Source organism: Corvus brachyrhynchos, unplaced genomic scaffold, assembly GCF_000691975.1.
Source record: "Corvus brachyrhynchos isolate BGI_N302 unplaced genomic scaffold, ASM69197v1 scaffold194, whole genome shotgun sequence".
NCBI lineage: Eukaryota > Metazoa > Chordata > Aves > Passeriformes > Corvidae > Corvus > Corvus brachyrhynchos.
This window is the reverse complement of record NW_008237890.1, coordinates 5,666,229-5,688,702: the sequence shown is the minus strand read 5'-3', so window position 1 is coordinate 5,688,702 and position 22,474 is coordinate 5,666,229. Positions and strand designations below refer to the sequence as shown.

Sequence of the window (22,474 nt, the reverse complement as noted above, 5' to 3'; positions counted from 1 at the left end):
TGGGGGGAGATAGGGCGAGAGACTGGCGTTTCTGCTACAGCTGCTGTTTTATATATTTTTTTCTGTTGTTGATTAGTGGTGTGGCTTTTGTTTTGTTTGGGGTTTTTTTTTGTTTGTTTTTTTGTTTGTTGGGGTTTTTTTTGTTTGTTTGGTTTTTTTGAGGGGGGAAAAGTATTTTTTTTTAATCTCCATTTTTAGTTCAAATCACCTGGGAAGGTGGGGGAGGAAGGTGAAGGGGGAGGGGGGAAAGAGAGTGTAGCACTGAGAGCCCAGAGGCAAAAGGAAGGGTGCAGGCACTGCCGCTGAGAGGAGATCGAGAGACAGGGGGTGCACTTGACAACCAGCATGCAGAGATGGTAAGAAGTTTCCAGCAGCCTTTCGTTTTCATTCTAGCCTTTACTTTGGTTTGATTTGATTAATAAATTGTGCAGTAACACAAGCAGCCCTGCTCGCTATCGGTGTGTTTCAGCCTTCAAAGAAACAAGCAGCCGGGCAAGGCGAAGTAGGGGGATAATAAATAAATAAATCAGCTCTGTGCTGCGTGGATTGGGGGAAAAATGTCTAAGAGGTTGTGCTAAACTTTTAAGTGAGTTTGGGGGATTGAAATGGGATGGCCACATGCTTTTTACCGCCTCCTTCCTTTCACTAAAGATCAGGAGCTAGTGTAAAAAAAAAAGTGTTTGCGGATGGAGGGAGGGAGAGAAAAGGTGGAGTGGGGTTGAGTCGGACATACGGTGGTCTGATCTATTTTGGCCACCACCTTCTGCTCGGAAATGAGTACGGTTTGCACACAGTGTAAAGGTAACCTTTGAGAGCGGGAAGGAGCTGTGTGTTTGCGCGTGAAACATCGCCTGCGGCAGGGAGACAGGAGTGTAAATCCACCTTCCCTCCGAAACTCCTTTTTTTTGTTGTGCATGTGCTTGCAGTTTGCACCTCTCCAGTCAGCGATTGCTAACAGAACTTGCAGAGTTATGCTGATGCCCTAACTGTAAAGGGGAAGGTGGAGCCCCTCAAAAACCACCTTTGAACAAGTTTTTGCTGCGTATTTCATGTACTGTATAAATGCACGTCTCCTTTACAAGTAGAGGTTTTGCAAAGCAGGATTTGGGCTTTTAATTTAAAAATTAAAAGTCGAAATGGCCAAGGACCTAATTTGACTGAAGTCCGTTTGTCTGGTTTGTGATGCGAGGATAGGTTAAACAGCTGCGAAAGACAAGCTCATTTAAGCCGTGAGTACACTTAACATGCAGAATGATAACTGTTCACATTAACACATGGATCGACTTCAGCTAGTGATGTACAGTGATCATCCCATATTCAATGAAGTAGTATGTTTCCAGTCGCTGTTTGACTACCATTCTGCTTTCAGTCAGCTTTTGTCACCTCACCCAGGGATGTTACAGAGCTGTCTTGTGTGCCTTGAATATGCATACATATGTACATGCACACACACAAGTGTGTATATATATATATTTCTGTCTCTATCTACATATGTGTGTATGTTTATGCATGCATACATGTATGTGTGTATATACAGTGCTCAAACTATAGATAAAGAATATCTGTGTGAATGGAGTTTACGATGGAGGGTTTGTGCTTTTCCCTTCTCTCCCTAACATGACATGTCTTGTTTCAGTGATCAAAGCCACAATTGGAGTGTAGGAGATGCAACTGTCAAATGTAGACAACAAGGAAGAAAAAAAAAAAAAGAGAGAGAGAGAGGGGAAAAAGCAGCATGTGCCCAGGACTGTGGTTACAGTAACACTGACAGAAATTAAAGTGGTTTTGAAAGCAGCATGCGATTTATGATGGTTCCCATTTACCCTAGAGTCAAGCTGTTGTAAAATTGATGCACAAAAGACATCATGTAGTAATCTAGTGTACCCACGATTAAAGTGGCAACGAGCGTCTTTTTTGTGTGTCTGATGGTTAAAATGTTTTGAAGCTATTTTTTAAGTATGAAATCAAAGCAGAATATTACTTATTTCTTTTCTTAATCTGTATGCTAACTATAAATAGCAGTTGTTGAAATATTTTTTAGTGGAAGTGGGCTTATATTTCTCACTGTCTTCCATTTCCCCCTCTGCATTATGACCCATCTCTACAGACGAATTATAAAATGCGTAGCATTTTTGTCAATTTCAGAGTACAAATGTGTTCACATAATTACTGAGTTCATTTTAGACGGTAATATTTAATAAACCTGATCAGCAGATCTGCACAAGAATACCAGGTTCCTGCAAAAGTATGTGGAACATTCCTTGCCCTTAAAAATGGCAGGTTTTTTTAATCTGAAATTTAATGGGGCATATGTCCTCTCTGATACACTGTAGTTTCATTTTAAACTGTCCAGTATTAATGAGCAACTAGCTCTATGTATGTTCGGCTTTAAAATACTAAATCACATTAATTTTAAAACTTGCTAAATATTTCAAATGACTCATCTTTACCTGATCCACGTGTAGAAAGGGGTAAATTATAAACTATATGTTATGAGCAAATTTTGAAACTGCTTTTGAGACTTAGGATTGTGAAAGTGTTCCTTAAGCACATATCCTTGCACACGTAATAGAAAAACCCTGCCTTGATACAATGTTTTGTAAAAAATACAACAGTGTGACATTTTAGGGGAAAAAACTTCTAGGAGCAGATCTATATGCCTTTAATCGCATTACATTTTTATTGTTGAGGCCCTTGAGACAGACGACTATGCGATCGCAGTAAACAAAGTAAAGAAGCAGACAAAAGCAGAGATGGCTATTGCTATATAAAAATGTAAATGTTACAGTTTGAATTTTCTAGTGAGTTTTTGAGTTCAGTGCTTTACATAACATTTTGTCCTAATCTTGCTTGCTGTCAGAGATGTTTCATGGTTGTGCAATTGCTGCAGTCAAGAATGCCAATTTGCATTCCAGGAGTGTCATTTGATTACTTTTATCTACACAGCTCGAAGACCAGCCCAGACCTCTCATTTCATCTTGCCATGTCACGAGTCAGTGCTGTGTCCTCTTTTCAAAAATCTGCCTGATTTAGACAAGAAAGAAAAGTACTTTCATGTTGCAGCCGCAGTCCCCTGCTAACTTGTCAGCAGCAGGATATGATTCACTTGGGCCCAGAAGAATGGTACAGAGATGAGGGTTAGGCGGTTCAATAAGCCTATGGACAGGTAGTGTGTGACATCCCAGGGGAGCTTAAGTTAATGAAGAACAGGTCTGCTTAGCTCTTCATACTGTGACCTGGTGCTGTCCCCACAGTTTTCTCATTTGATCTTTCCCAGCAAATTGATCTTTTCTAGTACTTTTTTGCCTTCCAAGTTAGTCCTTGTGGGACTGAAATTAGCAGAGCAACTTAAGTTGGATAATACAGCTGTTCAGAAAAGAAGAAATTGGACACTAGCTCATAGAGGGAGGAGGGGAAAGCAAGCTATTCTTTCTGTTGTTGCTGAGAATTCCTTTTATTTTTAATATTACAGTTTTATTTTCAAAAACTTCAAATAACCATATTACTTTGGAACTTCGCTTTCGTATTTAATAAAGTTTGTACCGATGGTCCATTGCACACTGCTTTAAATGTGTATCATTTAAATAAAACAAACATGCTTGCAGCATAGACTGCAGGTTTGCTTTGGTGTTTGTCAGTTGAACTTGCTTGTTAGAAATGATTTGCTAGTCTGTAATGAGGCTTTTACAGTTGTAAGACATTTTAAATATCAATTGCACATGCCAACTACATTATTTATAGCCTGCTAAATAACTGTAATTCCATAGTATCCAATATTGAAATGCAGTGGAGATTAAACAATAAAAGCCATTACAAATGGTATGTGTAAATATTATGGTAGGTGAAAATATAGTCAGCAAATTACCACTGGCATTACTGGTTTTCTGGAAAACCAGCATATGCCAACAAATTGATTTTAACTAACATTCTCTGCTTAAAATCTGGATTCTAAATGGAGCTATAGTATTATCCGTCAAGTTTTTTACATGCTTTTGCACTTGGTAATTGGAAAGTGGAATGGAGGTGTGTTTGTGTGTGTGTGTGTGTGTCTCTGTGTGTGTGTTTAAATATATACATGGCTAGGTTGTCAAACAATGTAAGATTTCAAATCAGAATTTGGTAAATAAAGCGTAAGTTGGAAATGATTAAGAGGGTCTTTAGTATGCTGCACAAGAGAAAGCAGTATTTAACTTTCTGTATTTCATAGCAGATGTTCTCACATATAATCCACATCCTTTCAAGTTGTAGAATTGAAAACACTGCTGAATGGAAACAAGAACACGTATTATGTAAGGGAAATACTGCTCTCACTCTCTCTCAGTATTGCTTTTGAAAATGGAAAGGAACTGTAAAGGATCATTGGTCAGTTAAGCTCCTCTGGAGAGCTAGAGGGAGCTTCCAGATTTTATTAGATATGCCATAGGTAAGAAAAAGGGGAAAAATATTCTGAATAAGGGAGAGCTGAACTGCTAACTATTTTTCAAAGCCAAAGATCTAGAAATTAGACTTTGAGATGGCTTTATTTTGTGTTATGTATCTGTGTATGTCAGTAGGATTTGTGGCTGACTACAGATCTTGTGAATTTCAAACAAAGCAGAAATGACCAACAGCAAAGCAATTACATTAAAACAAGTCCAAGTAAAACATTGGATTTTGTACAAAACCCAAATTTATTTTTCTTTCGTCTCAAAGATGGGCGTTTCTGGCAGTGTCCCTTTCCCTTTTGCACTTTGGACAGTGTCACTAGAATGTGAAGTCTTTTCATCACTGAATATTGTTTAATGAGAGTCCTGACTTTCAGTCTGCAGGTTTGCACAGAACCTTTTATTTAATGATTTAATTTGATTTAATGTCTGCTATTAGTATGTGTTAGGAAAAAAATGTGCGTCTGGAAATACAAAAGGTTCCTCATAAAATACAAAACAAATAGAGTGTATCTGTCATTTTGGAAATGTGTATAACTTTCTAATCTAGCCAGGAATTTGTACTTAATTTAGAAGAATAGCATTATAGCATTTAACATGGCTTAATAAAAAGCATCTGTCTAAACCTTGTATTCTGTGTCAGTTTCATCCCACCTAAATTCTGACATATTTTTTTCTAAAAATGCATTGATCATAATTGCTGCTTAATATTTATATGGCAGCTTTTATAAGTATTACTTTGGACAAACTTATTTACCATTTCAGTAAATTACATAATCCAGTGAGATAAAGTACCATATTTGTCTCCTTTATCTCTCACACAGTAGCTCTCATTATGTGCTGTGCTAGTAAAACCCTTTATTTGTTGATTATTAGAATCTTAGTACACTCAGGACTTCTGCTGTAATTTAATGTGGTTGTTCAAAGAGGTTCTCTCATTTAGAATCTTCCCATAATACTCTCACCACATATTATAAATATGTATATTTTATACTCCAGATAGATATGTAAATACTTTTTTTTTTTTTATTCTAGGTAAATCAAGGATTTTGAGAGAGAATTCTTTTCATCTGCAGCATCTATTTCAGTACTTTTCTCTTGAAATATGTTATGGAAAAAGAACTCACACAAATTCAGGTAACGATCAGATTTGCTTCTGATTCGTTACTTTAGAGAGTTCTTCCTGTTTCTTTAATTTTTTTTAATGTCCTACTATGTACTTAAATCACATTTTTGTAGAAAACTATGAAAAAGCTAGAGAAGTTTTAAAACCATGCTGGGCATTGCAATTATTTTTTCATTATGAAAACTAGAATGTTCATAGTGCTGATTTGTAAGTCACAAGCGAAGTGAAATCAAAATGCCATAAGCTAACCACTAAAAAGTTTTTAAGTCACCATGGTCTGGTGCACTGTCTGGAAGTTCAGCTATGTTTTTGCAGAGTATTGCAATTGGTTAGGTTTACTGTTCTGCTGCATATAAAACTGTAGAAGCGAGGCCTGTTAGAAAATCTTCAGCTATGGGAAGTTTTAAAGGGTATGCAAAGCATATTATTCACTGTTATCAGCTGTAAATGAAGCTGGGTGTATGTACAACACCCGTCATGCTGTCAGCTGGAATCACACTGAATTAGTGTTGCAACTTTATTATATGTCAAATATGTATTATTTTGAAACTTTTGATTTGTGCTCTTAGTCAATGCTCTTTACTGTTGAATACAAAGATGTAACAGCAAACAAAAAACATTTTTCCCTTTTGTGACCTGACATTTGCCAAAGCGCCCCATGCTGAAATCTCTTTTCAGTATCTTTTTTTTTCTTCCAAAGCCAGACATGTACCCAGACACAAAAGCCTCTGTGTATAGCAAGCTGTTTTAAATATTGTGACTCGACGATGTGCTGTCCTTTCTCGGCTTGAGCCAAGGATCTCTGCTCAGTGTCTGTGGATTACCAAGTCCCTTCTTTATTGTACCTCTTGTCAGCTATTCCTATTCATTTAACCTTTCATTAGTGTCTGTGCAGCTTCACTGTCTGGAAAGGCAAGGAGAAACCTAAAGGCCTACTGTCACAGTTATTAGATTTCTCGGTTACATCCCAGCAACCATAAAGGAGTAAGAGTCAACACTATTGTCATGCATGCTGCTATCCTGGGGTGCAACTCTTCTGTGCATGTCAAGGACATGTGCCACATGTTGATAATGCATCCCAGAGATAAATGCACAACATGGGGGATAAACCAAGGCTGGCACTAATGAGCTTTGTAGGAGTTATTGCAAAGACAAACAGTTGTGAAGGAATTTCTCTTAAAATGGTGAAGAGATGGATTTGCACTAAGTGTTGCCAAGGCTTGCTTGCAAGGTACTTGTCAATCACGTTAGTTTCATTTAAGTGCGATTTTCAAAGAAAATATGCTTTCTATGACTTAGAAATGTTTGCTTTTCACTTTTTAAGCTGCCAGGCTAAAATGTACTTTAAATTGTCCTCAATAATACACATTATGACAATTGTTTGTATTTAATTGTTTTTGGATCAAAAGCTGCAAATCTTTCAAATTACTTTAAAAAAAATTGCTAATATGGATTCCGATACATTTTAAAATATTCCTCTTAGGAAAACTTGAAAGTTCACTCTTGATTTTGTAAAAGCATTGTCATGGTCTTTTCTGAGGCATAAATTTGGCTAAGAATACCTAGGTCCATCTAAATAGTTTATTCTACATTTGCTACCCAAAGAGCCAAAATTACTAGTTGTGATGCAACTTCCTCATTCTACTGAGGCACATCCTCCATTTAATCCAGCAGAATATTCACATACATTTTGCTTCTGAAGTTTCTTGAAGCCCATCTTATCCCGTTAACCAAATCTAAGTGAACTCTGAGCTCTCAGTTTATATAATAGCAAAAAATACATGCTTATTCCTGACTTCCCTCTAGCTGACCTTTTAGAATGCATTTCAGTTACATTTTTATCAGTAGCATTATCACAATATGATGTATAACTTCATACAACTTTCATGAGGAGATTTCAGCCAAAACAAAATTAGACCTATATGTTTATAGTTAAATTATAATTTTAATAGCACTCCTTCATTCTATATAAAACATTAGGCTCTCATATTGCTCCTATTCACAGCAAGGTTGAAAGTGGGAGTAAAGCCACTGAAACCAGTGGAGTTAACGTTTTGTTAAACTGTTGAATAAAGTCTAGTCACCTACTTTGCACTTTTCATAGCATGCTAGGAAGATTTTGAAGATTATAAATCTAGTGGGCTACAGGAAAATTCTTTAAAACTTCCTTATTTCAGATGAACATTTTCGATTAACATCACCTGAAAGTATGAGTGGTCATCATTCATTAATAGGAATTCTGTGCTTTTTAGCTCTTGATATTTTTATGTTAAAGAAGTAAGGCCTGGCTGCACCTTTTGCTTTAATTCAGAACATAGAATCCAAAGTGACCAGCGGTATAATAGTTGGTTGGAGGAACAAGTGCATCCAAAGAAAAATGCATTTAAGAGAAAATTCAGCAAAAGTAGTCTTTTTATATTTCTTGTTCAAACACTGGAAACATTTGTGACGCTGATACTTCATTCCAGTTTCCTGAAATTAAAAGAGAAGCTTCTGTATTTTGTGATTTGAATTAGACAAATATTTAAATGGAAAAAAAATCTTCAGACATGATCTGGAACAAATATAAAAGTTCCCTTAGTTTAAAACATCCTTTCATTACTAGACTGATATTAGCTTTGATGAGTCTAAAACTTACTACATGGTTTCCAAATCAAAGATGAAAGGGCCAGTTAGGAATCAAATAAATTTTCCTGTTGAAATGTAGCATTTGACATTTAGAAAGATGTGCTCAGCATGATGAACCACTTCTCTTTACTGTAACTAGCCTGGTGATTTTTTTGCAATAAAACTACTTTGAAATTGAATTGAGGTATAATAAATTTAAGGTAAATTAATTTGGAACCCCTGATTAGTGCCATTTTTGAACTAAGGAAAATATTTTCCTGAAAGTGCTTTTTCACTCTTTATTGTTAAGACATGTAAAATTTCATTACTAAGTAATTACTTGTGTAGTTGTTTTGATAGACTCTTTCTGGTCTAACTCCATTGACTTTGTAGTGGCAGTGTGCCAATTTTATTAAAGAAAGGTTTTGTTATTCATCTCACTGTGGAGTTGCAGGTATATTCCTAATACTAGTCAAGTGGGCATATACCCCAACTGTATGTTTGGAAAGTTATTATTATGAACAGTAATTTATAGTTTACAATACAGCTGAGCAGTGCTTTTTTACTGTTCTGATGCCAATTATATGCTTCTAAAAGTCTATTGATAATACTTAACTCTCCAGAATGAGATTCTGTACGGAATCCTAGAGAGCATTTTGGAAAATGTTTTGCTGCTCTGCTAGAGATGCTAAGAATTAGAAAAAAAAAGCAAATACTGCATAAGTAAAAGTGAAAACTTTCAACTTTTTTGTTAGGCTGTAACTATATTTCAGTTAGCAGCTGTATTTTGAGCCAGCTTTTGAAGATACCCTGTTTCTGATATCCCACAAAATATGCCTGATCAAAATAAATGACACTACAAGCCAGTTGGCTAAGTGATTATATAAGCAGTGTGAAGAGTCTGAGTAATTTATGTTTTTCAGTACAGAAACTGGCATTAAGATTTTCCTCTCACTTTGGTGCAAATATTAAAACTCAGTGTGTAGAATTACATATGTTATGTAACTAAAAGCTTCTAAGTGAATTTAAGTCTAAGCTAATGTAATTCACATGGTAAGACAGCAAGAAAGTTAAGTAGGAACAGGAAGCAATAGCAGATAAGCGATGTGTGATTTAAAGGTTTCTGTTCCTTTACTTAAATGACACTTATTTTTTAACTTTTGCCTTTGGAACATAAGTTACAACCTTCAATATTTCCTCTTATCTACATGTAACTCATACTAGTTTGTGTATCAGTGGTGAATCTCATTTATCAGCTGGTATATTTAAGGGATTTGTGATATCAGATGATTCTTCATAAGCAAGAATTTCTTCAGTTCCTGAGTGGACACTTTTGCAGTGGTGTGGTCAGTATGACAGTAGCAGGGATGGGAGTGATCTTCTGGTTCTTTGTGGTTTGGATTGGGGGTCATAAAATGGGAAGAAACTGCTCACCATCTCCTGTAGATTGATGGACAGCCTTTGTGAATGCTCTAGTAGTAGTCATTTAAAAACAAGAGATGAATAATAGGGTCTCTGATGCAGGTGATAGCAGGGAAGGAGGTGGGTGAGATTGATAGTATAATGCTGGAAGGACCTGGACATTCTATCTCTAGTCACCCCAGCAGCAGGACAAGAGGCTTGCCTCTTTCCAACTGTGCACAACTTTCACGTTCTCTCATGTTACTTGTATGTGGAATTTCATGGCTCTTTTCCTGCTAATGATTCACAGGTGTGGGAAGTATGGTGGGATGAATTTTGTATAATTTGTGAGTTCCATGCAGTATTTGGAAGCCTCTGGGCTTTACAGAGGACTTTTGAGTCTGTTAGACAAACCTATGGAACACACAGGCAGTTAATGTCTTCTCATTGTCAAACATGGAGGGTCAAAAAAAATCACTCTTCTCATGAAGCTCTTGCCACACTCACAAAGAATATAATTACACTAGGTCAGACAGTTGCAAGAGAGAAGCTTGCTGGGTGGTAGAGTCAAGAGAACTACTCTTGTCCTCACCTCACAACAATAGTTTTAACCCTCACCTAGAGTTCAGCCTCAAGGATGTGAGGGTTACAACTATTCACCTTCAGACTTCAGTTTTAAATTCAAGCAGTTTTTAGGATTGTTTTTGCTCTTGTTGTGATAAGTTTATAACAAAGAAACACAAATTTAGCTCATAACAAGCAAAATCGTAAAATCATAGAATGATTAGTGTTGGAAGGAACCCTGAAGATTGTCTAGTTCCAACCCCCCACCATGGGCAGGGACACTTTTCACTAGATCAGATTACTCAAAACTCCATCCAACCTGGCCTTGAACACTTTCCAGAGGCAGGACATCCACAAATTGCCTAGACAAGCTGTTCCAGTGCCCCACCACTCTCACAGTAACACATTTCTCCTTAATACCTAGACTAAACCTACACCCTTTCAGTTTGAAGCCATTACCCTTACATTTCTATATGAAAAGTCTCTCTTAATCTTTCTTATAAGCTCCTTTCAGGTACTTGGGGTGACTTCAGGTCACCCCAAAGCCTTTTCCCCAGGCTGAAATATCGTAGCTGTATCAGCCTTTCCTCATAGGAGAGGTGCTCCATCCCTATAATGAACTTGTCAGCCCTCCTCTGGACTCACTCCAACGGCTCCATGTCCCCCCTTTGCTGGGGACCCCAGAGCTGGATGCAGCACTGCAGGTGGGGTCTCACGAGAGCAGAGCAGAGGTGTACAATCCCCTCCCTGGCCTGCTGCCCATGCTGCTTTGGATGCAGCCCAGGATAAAGTTGGTTTTTTGGAATGCAAGCACAAATTGCCAGCTCATGTCCAGCTTTTCATCCCTGTAAGCCCCCCAAGTCACTCTCCTCAAGGGTGCTCTCTTTCCTTAATTCCCTGGTCTGTGTTGGTACCGGGACTTGCCCTGACCCAGGTGCAATACCTTGCTCTTGACCTTGTTGAATCTCATGAGATTCCCATGGACCCACTCCTAGAGCTTGTCCAGGACCCTCTGGATGGCATCCTGGCCATCAGGTGTCAATCACACCACTCAGCTTGGTGTCGTTTTCAACCTTGCTGATGATGCACTCGATTCCCCTGTCTGTGCCATTGATCAAAGTTATTGATTTAATGACTGAAGACATTAAATAACACTGATCCCAATACTGTCGCTTGAGGGACACCACTTGTCACTGGTGTCCATTGGGATATGGAGCCATTGACCAATACCCTCTGAATGCAACCGTCCACCTAATTCACCTTATCCACCAAACAGTCCATCCACCAAATCCATATCTCTTCAATTTAGAGAAAAGGATATTGTGGGAAATAGCGTCAAGGAACTTATGTGAAGTCCAGATAAATGATGTCCATAGCCCTTCCCTTGTCCACTGATGTCGTCACTCATCATAGAAGGCCACTGGGTTGATCCGGCAAGATTTTCCCTTGATGGAGCAGTACAGGTTGTCTCGAATCACCTCCCTGACTTCCATGTGCCTTAGCAGAGCTTCTAGAAGGATCTGTTCCATGATCTTCCCAGGCATAGAGGGGAGATGACAGGTCGGTCATTGCCAGCGTCCTTCTTTCTGGCCTTTTAAAAATGGGTTCAATGATTCCCCCTTTCCGGTCACCTGAGACTTCCTCTGACTGCCATGATTTTTCAAACACCATGAAGAGTGGCTTGGCAACTACATCAGTCAATTTCCTTATGAGTACGGCATACATCTCATCAGGTCCCATAGAATTATGCGTGATTATGTTCTTCAGATGGTCACAGACCTGATCTTGTCTTACAGTGGGAAGCACTTTGCTCCCCCAATCCCTGTTGTGAGATTCATCCACTCAAGAGGTGTGGGAAGAGAAGTTGCCAGTGAAGACTGAGGCAAAAAGTTGTTCAGTTGTCAGCCTTCTCCTCATCCATTGCTACCAGTTTTCCAACTTGTTTGTCAGAGGGGGTATACCTTCTCTGACCTTCCCATTCTGGTTAACGTATCTGTAGAAGCCTTTGTGATTCTTTGTGTGCCTTGCCGAGGCGAACTGCACTTTTGCCTTGGTCTTCTTCACCCCATCTCTTCATAACTGGGCAGCACCCCAGCACTCTTCCCAGGAAGAAGACCTGTCCCTGCTTCACTGCCACTGCATTTTCACTGTTTGACCAACAGTTCCCTATTCTGCCATACCATCTCCTGCCTTCTTTGCCCGAATTCTCGTTCCTGAGCCTTGCTAGGTCTTATGCTCTATGGAAGACTTCATTAAAGATCTGCCAGCTGTGTTCTACTTCCTTGCCCCTGAGGGCAGTTTCCCAGAGGGTCCAGTCATGGGATTCATCCCACCAAGTTTCAGTAATGGCACCTCAGTCATAACTTTCTAGCAGCGCGGTGGCTTCCAGCTACTCCTATTTGCTGCCTATGCTGCATGCATTGGTGTAGAGGCACTTAAGCTGGATTGTTGGCCAAATCACCTTCTTAGAGGAGCACCTCTAAATTTCATTGAGATATTTCCCTGGTGTCTACTTATTGGCTGTTACTGGCTTAGAAGTTCCTATCTCATCTCCAAATGTGTTCTAGTGTGGCTAGCACATTTCGGACTCATTGACAGAGGGCCCTTGCTAGTACTAAGTTTGTATGTTTCTTTTGTTTTACATGTTGCGAGAATGATTTTGATTTGATGCTTAAATTTAATGCAAAGTTATTTTGAGAAGCAACTTAATGTTTGTGAAAAACTTACCAGTGGCCAGTATAGAAAGATGACCTGCAGATGGACTAGAAGGAAAAACTTTCAGAAATTCTGCTGCAACTTTCCTCTTTGTGTTTGTGTGTGTAGATATTTATACAACATATTATGGTAAGTGCATGCACCATATTTCCATATAAACTCGTTAACATATAAATATACACAAACATAGATACCTACGCTCATATACATGGTATGCATACAGTACATACATACATAAATGCATTCAGATATTCCCCCTGGACTCAGCCCTAGGGAGGCACATCTGGTGCTCTGCATCCAGTTCTGGGATCCTCAGTGCAAGAGAGACATGGAGCTGATGGAGCAGATCCAGCAGAGGGTGACAAAGGTGATTAAGGGACTGGAGCATCTTTTTATCAGGAAAGGCTGGGGGAGCTGGGCCTGTTCAGCCTTGAGCAGAGATGACTGAGCAGGGACCTCATCGATGCATACAATTGTCTGAAGGGAGGTGTCGAAAGGATGGATTCAGGCTGTGCTCGGTGCTGCCAGGGAATAGGATGAGAGTCAGTGGGCAGAAACTGATGCACCGGAAGTTCCACCTGAACATGAGGAAGAACTTCTTTACTGTGCAGCTAATCAAGCACAGGCACAGATTGCCCATCAATGTTATGGAGTCTCCCTACTGGAGATACTCCAGAACGACTGGGATGCAATTCTGTGCCATGTGCTCTGAGATGACCATGCTTCAGCAGTCAGGTTAGACCAGATGATCTCTTTGGTGGTCCCTTCCAACCTTCCCTATTTTGTGATTCTGATTCAGTGATATACATAAGTATTAATATATATATGTATGCATAATGTTTTTTCTGGACTGAAATTTTTGTTACCAGGAAAGCTTTTTGGGTAGTTCTAGTTCTTGAATAAAAGTAAGATACAGATCCATTCTAAAAATTGTGAAATTTACTGCACTGTTGAAAGGGAAACAAATATTGTACCTCTCTAATCTTAGGAGTACGTTTTAGCAAATACCGGTTTCTGTTTGTAGTTTCGCATTTCTTATTTTATTTTCATTATTCTCTAGCTTTCTTATCTGTTCTGTATATTGTAAACCCTTTTTCTCAACAGTCTCATATAATGCACTGAGTTTCCTTTGAGATATTGAGTTATCTTATTCTGTGATTTGAATATGTTTCCATGGACATTATTTAAACAAAAGCCAGTGTTGTGAATCTGTGTCTTATAAATATATTATAGTAATGATAATGAGACCTGCTAACAACCAAGCCTCTCATAGTTCTCTAATTCTGTGAAGGGCCAGCTCTTGTGGATATTTTGTCTTGAAAGCAGTGTTGAATTGGATTTGTAGAAGAATCCTTGTAGATACTTGCCTAATTTAAGGATTTCCTTTCTTTTAAGAAATCTGATGGCTCCCATTTGTGATGGCAATATTTCATAAAAAGCACAACATTATGCCTTTTGTAATACATTATAAAAGAAGAGTAACCAAAACTGGTCTGGCATTTCATTGGCTTGCAAAAGAGGATCTTCCATCCTTTTATTTTTGTTTCCATTGCTGTTATAAATATACATTTAAATATATTGTGATTATATTGTCATGGGAATGTTTCATATAGTGCACGTTTGGTTAGTTTTTGTTATGTATCTCTGAATTTTCTGTGAAAAAGCTTCAGGACTGTGAAAATTTTAGGAACTTGCTGTTCCTAGTAAGAAGGTGTTGGGAAAATAAGTATTTATAGCTGAGGATAACCGTAAAATAATGGGAAATACCAGGTGACAAAATGCAGTGGCACAGCAGGAAAAAGCATAGAACTTCATAAGTTATGTGAAGGGTAATGGAAGCTCAGCTGAAATTAAGTCCTACTACTTAACAGCCAACTTCTTTGAATACCATTCATGTAATTGCACTATTGCAGTCACTGGGATAGGTATGCAGAGTAAATGAGTCCAGTGCAAACAGACTCAGGTGTTGTTTAACTTGATTTCAGGTAAGGTAGAAGTTGGTGCCTTTGAGGTATTACATAATTTCAATGGAAATACTTAGTGTTCTGTTAGATGGTTTTTGTTGGCCTTCAGTACTTAAAAAACTCTGTTATCTAGCTTATTGAAATTTCATCCCAAGATGTCAAGAAAATATGTTACAAAATTGAATTATAGACATAATCCAGGTATCATTCTAGGACCTTACTCATAAAGAAAGATGGCATATATATGACAATTCAGGAGTGAACAAACTTCATCTGCAGCTTATTTAGAGTGAACTGATGGAACAGATCCCCCCTCAGCAAGGCAGTCACTACCAGATCTCACATTGACTTGAAAAAGACTTTTACCTTTCTAAATTCCTGGTTCTTGTGAACATACCTACTGAAGACTGCTTCTACTAACCCTCAGTAGGAAGTGAAAGCTTTTCAACTGATTTTTACTGTCCTGATCACATGTAGTTTACCTCACTTTTAGTGCTGGTAAATCTATGTGACATGCTACAAGTTAACTCATACACTGTGAGTCTGTATCCTGGTCACCTGATGGTTCCTTCTTTGTGTAATTGTTTTCTAATAGTTCACGGGTGTTTTGCCTTTGGCTTTCATGAGTTTAGTGTCCGGTCTTAATTATCAGAGCTGGAAAACAGTAGAGCCATGGTATTAGCACTTTGTTCTGAAGGGATCATGGTAGCTTGAATTATGGTATATTTTCAACAGGCTTTTTTAATGTCACGCTAAAGACAGGCACTCCATGAATAGTGTCTGAGTCACCATGCTATTTATCCAAAACCTCATAGAATTGAGGAAAAAATATTGTTTTTAACAGAAGTCCAGTCATCCTTCTAGTGTAGCAACTTGTAAGAACTGAAATAGGGGAGCAGTTTTGCTGTAAGTAAAAGCTGCAGGGTTAAAAAACCCTCAACTGAATGCATATCATTAAATGTATGGTCTGCATAATATTATCATCTGTAGCATGTATTCATATGTTGATTGTGAAGAAAGAAAACGTGGGTAATAATGTAACTCTGTAGTATACTGCAATATTCAAAAAATACCAGTCTCTCTTAAATCGAGCAAAATCTGTGAATGAACTCCATAGTCATAGAACACTGGGTTGGAAGGAACCTCACAGATCATCTGGTCCAACCATCCTTAGTAAAACTTGGTCTGGTTGATCAGTGCAATGCTCTATGTTATGTGTTTTCCTGAGGTGCACTGTAGCTCTGGAGCGCACTGAATTGCAGTAAGTTCTTATTTATTCATACTAGCATTATGCTCTTACTTACTTACAGCACTTGAAGTGCACCAGTGCCTCTTGAATGCAGGATCAATGCCCACAAATTATGCAAGATGAAGTCTTTCCTTCTCTTGAGATGATCCTAATTTTTGAAAACTGTTGTTTGTAAGACTGAGAAATAAAGGTCTGGTTGCTGAGCCAGACAGAGTTTAGAGAAGCTAACACAGGTTGATAGTTTTGGGTGTACCCACATGCTGCCAATTTTGTTTCTTGCTTTGCCAAAATTAGGTTACTTTCCTTCTTGTTGTATTCATGAACTGAAAAAGTGCTGAATGTGGCCCACCCAGCTACTATGAAGGTTAAGTAAACTGTTTCTGGGATGATGTTGAAAGTACTAGTTTTAACGGAGGAAGACTTATATGGTTTAAGTGCCATGTTAGCCATAGTACCACAATTATAAACAAACATTTATATATATATAAATATATATAATAAATATATATATATATAATAAACATATAAATGTATATAAATAAACATTTAACTATTTCAGCTTCAGATGAAATATGTATGTGATACTGTGCTCTTCATGTCTTTGAAAAATTTCTTTCTTTCCTCATATATATATAGTATGTGACATCACAGACACACGGTTTCCAAGTATTCGGCAAGGGCCATGTTTTTTGTTAAGTATCTGAAGCAGGGAAAAGAGAGTTATTGTCAGATTTTGTTTAGATAGGACATGGTGTATGCTGACAAAAGAAATATTTCTGCCAACAGCGCTGTATCAGCTCTCTAAGTAATGTTAATCTAAGAGGATGGAGGTTACTGTAGTAAGAGCATTACTGTATTCATTTTAGAAAGGCAATGTATTTTTTTGCTCAAAGTTTGTCTAAGGGCGTGAAATTAAAGATGTTATGCTGTTATGTTCTATGAGATAGTTACCAAAATTGAATATCTGGTTCATTTGTATATCAAGAATACGTAAACTGTTTTCTAAATAGAGGAAAACCCTAAAAAATTACTATTGTGTCTTATGCAAATATTAGCTTAATGAATTTCAGTCTGGAAAAGTATCAATTATGATTGTTTTAGCTTAAGGTGTGCTTTCCAAGATATCCACATCATGAATTTATGGACTTTGAATTTCATTTAAAGAGACAGTGTCAGTGTTTCCTGTTAAAAAAACTGTAATCATGGGCATCCTGTTCAAAAAATGACCTTTAAAGTACTTGTTTGTAGGGAACATGGCAGAGCAAGAAGACCCTTTCAAATATCTGAGGAAGCTGATTTAAACTAGCTGAAGTCTAATTCTTTCTGTAGAATCAAACAAGACAACCATAAGGTTAATCCATATGGACATTGCCATTATACCCCATTTGGTGTCTTGTTGGTTGCTTAAATGAAAACATTTAGAAACTAGATACCTAATTGAACTGCTCAGAGCTCACTTATTCTGAAGTTAGTACTAAAGGCCCTTCCAGGGACTGCTGTTTGAAAGCATGTTGATGATATGTCTTTGACAGTAATACTCTTTTTTCTTTTCTTTCTTTTTTTTTTTCTTTTCTAATGCCAAGATAAGTACTACTTGTATAATCCTTGCCTAATTTATTTTAGAATTGATAGAATTTGGTGTTTCATCCCAGATTTAAGATCCCATGCCCACAGTCATTAAAGAAATCTTCTTTGATTTGTATAAATGTTTTGTCATAATGTAGTCTTTAGGGAAGAATTACACCCTTTCACTGAAAGAAAAGAAACCATTCAAAGGATTGAGTCTCTTTTTCTTAATTTGTAATATAGCCCATTTTGGTGCTTCAGGGCAATATTTTTTTTCTCTCCAGCTTATGAAGGGTGTTTCAGCTGAATATACTCATACCTTTAAAAATCATTTGGTGTGAGAACTTTTTAAGTTACAGGGTGGTTTATTTTTTTTTTTTTATAATACAGTATACCCTGCCTTTGAGCTTTCAATTTAAGTCTTCTGTCATATACTGCCAAAAACTTTGTTCAGAGCTCTGTCTGTGTTGAAACATGTATGTCTGTCCCAGTGTCATAACTAATTATATACCTTGTATGCTTACTTCTAGTAATTGGAAAGTAGACCTACCGCAGGATAAGTTTTAGTATTAGATTGTATCTTGGGGACATGTTGCAGAAATCAAGTTTCCACCAAGCAGCAACTTGAATTTGTAAACAGATATTACTATTTTAAGTGCATCATCTCATGGTTGTTTCTTGACATCTGTGTGTGTTTGTTTTAAACCTGGGGAGAGGGTGTTTTTGAACTGTACCTCTGCATGAGTAGTAATTATAACCCACTTCTTTTTAATCACAGTATTCTGAAGTGTCTGTTATCTCCACTTCAGATGAAGGCCTATGTTGCCATGCTGTCTTTCTGCAAATTGTGTTTGGTGGTTCTGAACTTCCAAAAATATGTCTGTACATAGCGCTTGGCTAAGTTCTGTTGGCCTGCAATGCTGTTTTCAGTTCCTTACTTTAAGAAAAGGAAAAAAGAAAAGGAGCTGGAGACTGTAATTTTTATCAGTAAGAAAGCATGGAAATTGGAGGGAAAAGCAACATTTCTTTTGTCTTTCCCTTTGTAGCATCCTTTGCTTGTGTTTTGTGTGTATGAATACATGTATATGTCTTTGAGTATCTATAAATTTTCCTAGGTACATGCAGAATGAAAGAGCTAGTCTTGCAGTTATGTGTAATTTTTCTTTGCGTGCTTAGAGCTAGGCTAGCAAACAATGATTTATACACACCAGCATGTAAAAATATGTGCTCCTTGTTCATGCCTGCTGAATAAAGACTTTGCCAGTCTTAAGTCTCAGAGCCTCACATGTAGCTGCAATTAAAGTCTTAGGACTGAGCATTTAATGCTAACAATAGATTACAGTATTGTTAGGCTGTGTTCTGATTTTGTTAAATTATGGGACCTCATTTTTATGGGAGTTGCATGGCTACTTGCTGTTGTGCATTAAAAACTGTTACTTTCATACGGTAGGTATCACTGTTCTAATAAAACTACAACAGTAGTTCTTGGATTTCTCCAAAATGCATATTTAATTTTTTTTTACACAATATAGAAAAATAATGAGCATATTTATTATAATAATGATTGCTTTACGGGGAAACTTATTTTTTTATTTGTTTGATAACAAAATGATTGGTTGTCTCTCATTATGTGAAATTTAAGTTTGTTTTTTGTTTTCCAGTTAAAGGTTTCTTAGATAACTTACCTGTTATGTAACCTTCTGTCTATTAGTTCTATGGCAAGAGAGCGGCATGATTTTGTCAAATAAGGCTTTTACTTTGTGGCATCTTTGAAATTAATGTGAATTAAATCACTTCCTTTGAAAGTTTTTGACAACAAAATGTTTGGTGTGTTTTTAAACATTTCCAGTCTCTTGTCAGATAGTTTTATCTTCCACTTTCCTCTCCACAGCTGACATGTTTTAGAAGGGCTCAGGGAAGGAGAAGACTGGGTCAGTCTGACCAGGGAAAGTATAATGCTGTGCTGCATTCCAGTTTTATATGTGTTCACAACTGAGTTAATATTTCTTGCTAAGAAAGATTAGTGTACTGCAAGTAAGATCTTCCAGTGATTTTTAAACTTCAGTTTTCTTCTTTGAATATATGCAAAAATTTAGAATCCTAATTTCTGCAGGGAAAAAAAAATATTATTTACCAGTATAAAAAAGCATACTTCACATACAGGATTTTGGTAGGGTTTTAAAAAATATTTATCTTGTTGGAACTTTAAGTAATTTTATTATTTTTCTTATCTGTTTATACAACTCTCTACTCACATGTGGATTTGAAACACTTAATTTTGAAAACTAAGCCAGCTATTCCAGTAATGTGAAAATTGGAGGTAGAGTTGTCTGAGAAACAAGTACATCTTACTCAGCCACTGAGGAAGAAAGAAGGCTGGGTATTTTTCTATATCCCAGTTCAGGGAACCCATCTTCTATCTGTCATTCATTCTTCTCCTCAATGATGTGTTCTTTTCCCCTTTGCTTGCTGTAAAGGAAGAAGATGGTTTTGTCCCTATCTTTGAATCACTTTGGATGTGACTGTTCTAGCTTTCTTTCAGACAGGCAAGGTATTTATGGTCTTCTCCCTAAACTTCTGATTTTTAAGTCTATCTTTCCTCTAAAAACTCTTACCTGAAGGTTTCCAGAGCACTAGCAGTGAGGAACTGACATGACAGTTTTCACTTCTGGTCACAGAAATCTTGTCAATGAAGATGAAACTACAAGCAGTAGTGGTTACAGAGAGCCATGGAGCTATTGATCTGAAGGCTCAGATAGATTCTACATTACTTCCATTCATTCAGTGTTTGAGAAGCTTGTCATGCCACAAGGACTAAAATTCAAAGTACAAGTTCCAGATTTCTTAAAAATGAATGACCCTTGCCTGAAAGTGATTCCTGCTTGCCCACAAATCTGAGAGAGTTTTACAAGTCCTGACAATTAATATTTTTCAAGGTTTCTATATAGAAAATCAGAATGAGTGAAACATCTAGTAGTGGTATTGGCAGAGTAAATACCATTTGACAATAACAGAAACATTTGTATCAGTAAATTAACTGGTAGTTGACAGGAACATAAAACTATTAAACTCTCTAAAACAAGTAGAGAAATTCTGCCTGGAAAAAAATTGTTTTTCTTCTATGCATAATAACATGTAGCAAGAGAAGAAATTTTGGCCTGTGGTTGGTGTTGTCTGTAATACGTGTACTGGACATGAATATAATGTGAATACTGGAAGTATTTTTTCACTGTTCGATGTGGCAGACCATTATCACTGTTAGATTATTCAAATTATAAATCCAAAGTGTTGATAATATCCATTATTGCAATAATGAAAATACACATTTTTCAATTCTTATTGCTACTTCAAAGATAATTAGTAAGATGCACAGTAATTGTCAGTTCTACTATAGTGCTTTTTCTTAGAGGAGAATAAGGCAAGATCCTTTATGGAAAGGACTCAGTTTAATTTGCACAAATATGGTTTGATTTTGAGGTAAATGTGTGGAATGTCAAAATGGATGTGGGTAGGAGAAGTTGGATTGACTTTTGTATTGTGGCTGTATTCCTTGTCTTAGTTCTGGAGTTAAGAGCCTAGAAGAACCCCAGGAGCTCTTGCAGCACTGGTCTTACAAATATGGCACAAAAAAAAATGCAGATGTGTTTTACTAGAAGTTATTCAGTCTGCTGCTGGTTTCTCTCTGTTATCCATTGTGTTACTTTTAAGTTTCTGAACAAATTTTAATATACACAGAGAAAACTTCTATGTGTCAACATCTGTTTTGAAACATTTAAACCTGTAGTGCTTTACATTTTACTCCCCTCAATGATGCAACTTTCAAAGCAAGTTTATTATTTTTTTAAATGTTTTATAACACAAGCAAAAAAAGTAGAGAAACATTGAAACATCCTGATGTCTTACTTGTCATTGTGTATCTACGGTGTATAAATATGAGTGCATATAATATCTGCTTCTAATATACATGAAAAAAACCTGGATGGAAAGATTCAAAGACCTGTGTGTATGGCAGTTCTGTTGTCTTTTGCTAGTGTGCAATGTATTATTGAGTTATGCCTCTTGGGAAGACAGCATTTTTAAGCTCCACAAAGTTGAATGACTTTTGTTGTGCAAAAATCCCTAAAAACAAAATCCCATCAAACTAGACCCCCGGCATCTGTTTTTCATCTGCTCTGATTGTATCAAGAGGAAACAATCCCATGTAGATGAAAAGTTGTATTCACCATGAGTTAGGTCCCTAGCGTAATTGCAAGGGTTGGAGGAACCACTATCCAGAACTTGTCTGACACAGTAACTGAATGTAACATTTTTTGATTTTTCTGGTATTACAGCTGTATTACCCTCATTTTTCAAGAGCATTGTGGAAGCTAAAAGGATGTATTTTTGTCCAGAATCATACACAGGGAGGTTATGCTGTGTATTATTCCATGAATATCATATCATATCAGTAATCTCTCAAGAGGTAAGGGTGGGTCTGATCCTCTCCATTAATACATGTTCCCCTTTCCCATTCCCAAAAATGTCTGCCAGATGTGTGATACACCAATAAAAATTCAGTTGTGAAAAGACTCAGAAGCATGCTTGGTGCTGTCTGAACTGGAAAGTAAGGATTCCAGAAACATGATAGATGGTGAAATGAACCCCTTCCCCTGTGCAAAATGAAATCTGTGCCTAATTTGGAGATAACAAAGCATCTAGTTCCATGAGAGATCAGACTTACTCTGAAGATCTGCAGAGGACTACAATATGTCTTGTTCATACTTATTTGGAGTATTTTGGAGTGCCTGTACTCCAGCTGATAGCTGAACTATCCTCTGATAAATGATGGATATGCGAGAGAGATGAGCAAACTTCAGGT

The 22,474-nt window shown here is 37.3% G+C and overlaps 1 protein-coding gene across 1 annotated transcript in view; it reads left to right on the top strand.

Moving 5' to 3' along the window:
* The first annotated feature begins 193 nt into the window (after nucleotides 1-193).
* Nucleotides 194-22,474, top strand: part of BNC2 (basonuclin 2) — a 322,953-nt gene continuing 300,672 nt past the window's right edge. Inside the window, 2 exon segments of the mRNA XM_008632568.2 lie at nucleotides 194-356; nucleotides 5,460-5,561. Of these exon segments, the coding sequence (XP_008630790.2) occupies nucleotides 5,535-5,561 (27 nt within the window). The 5' untranslated portion in view covers nucleotides 194-356; nucleotides 5,460-5,534.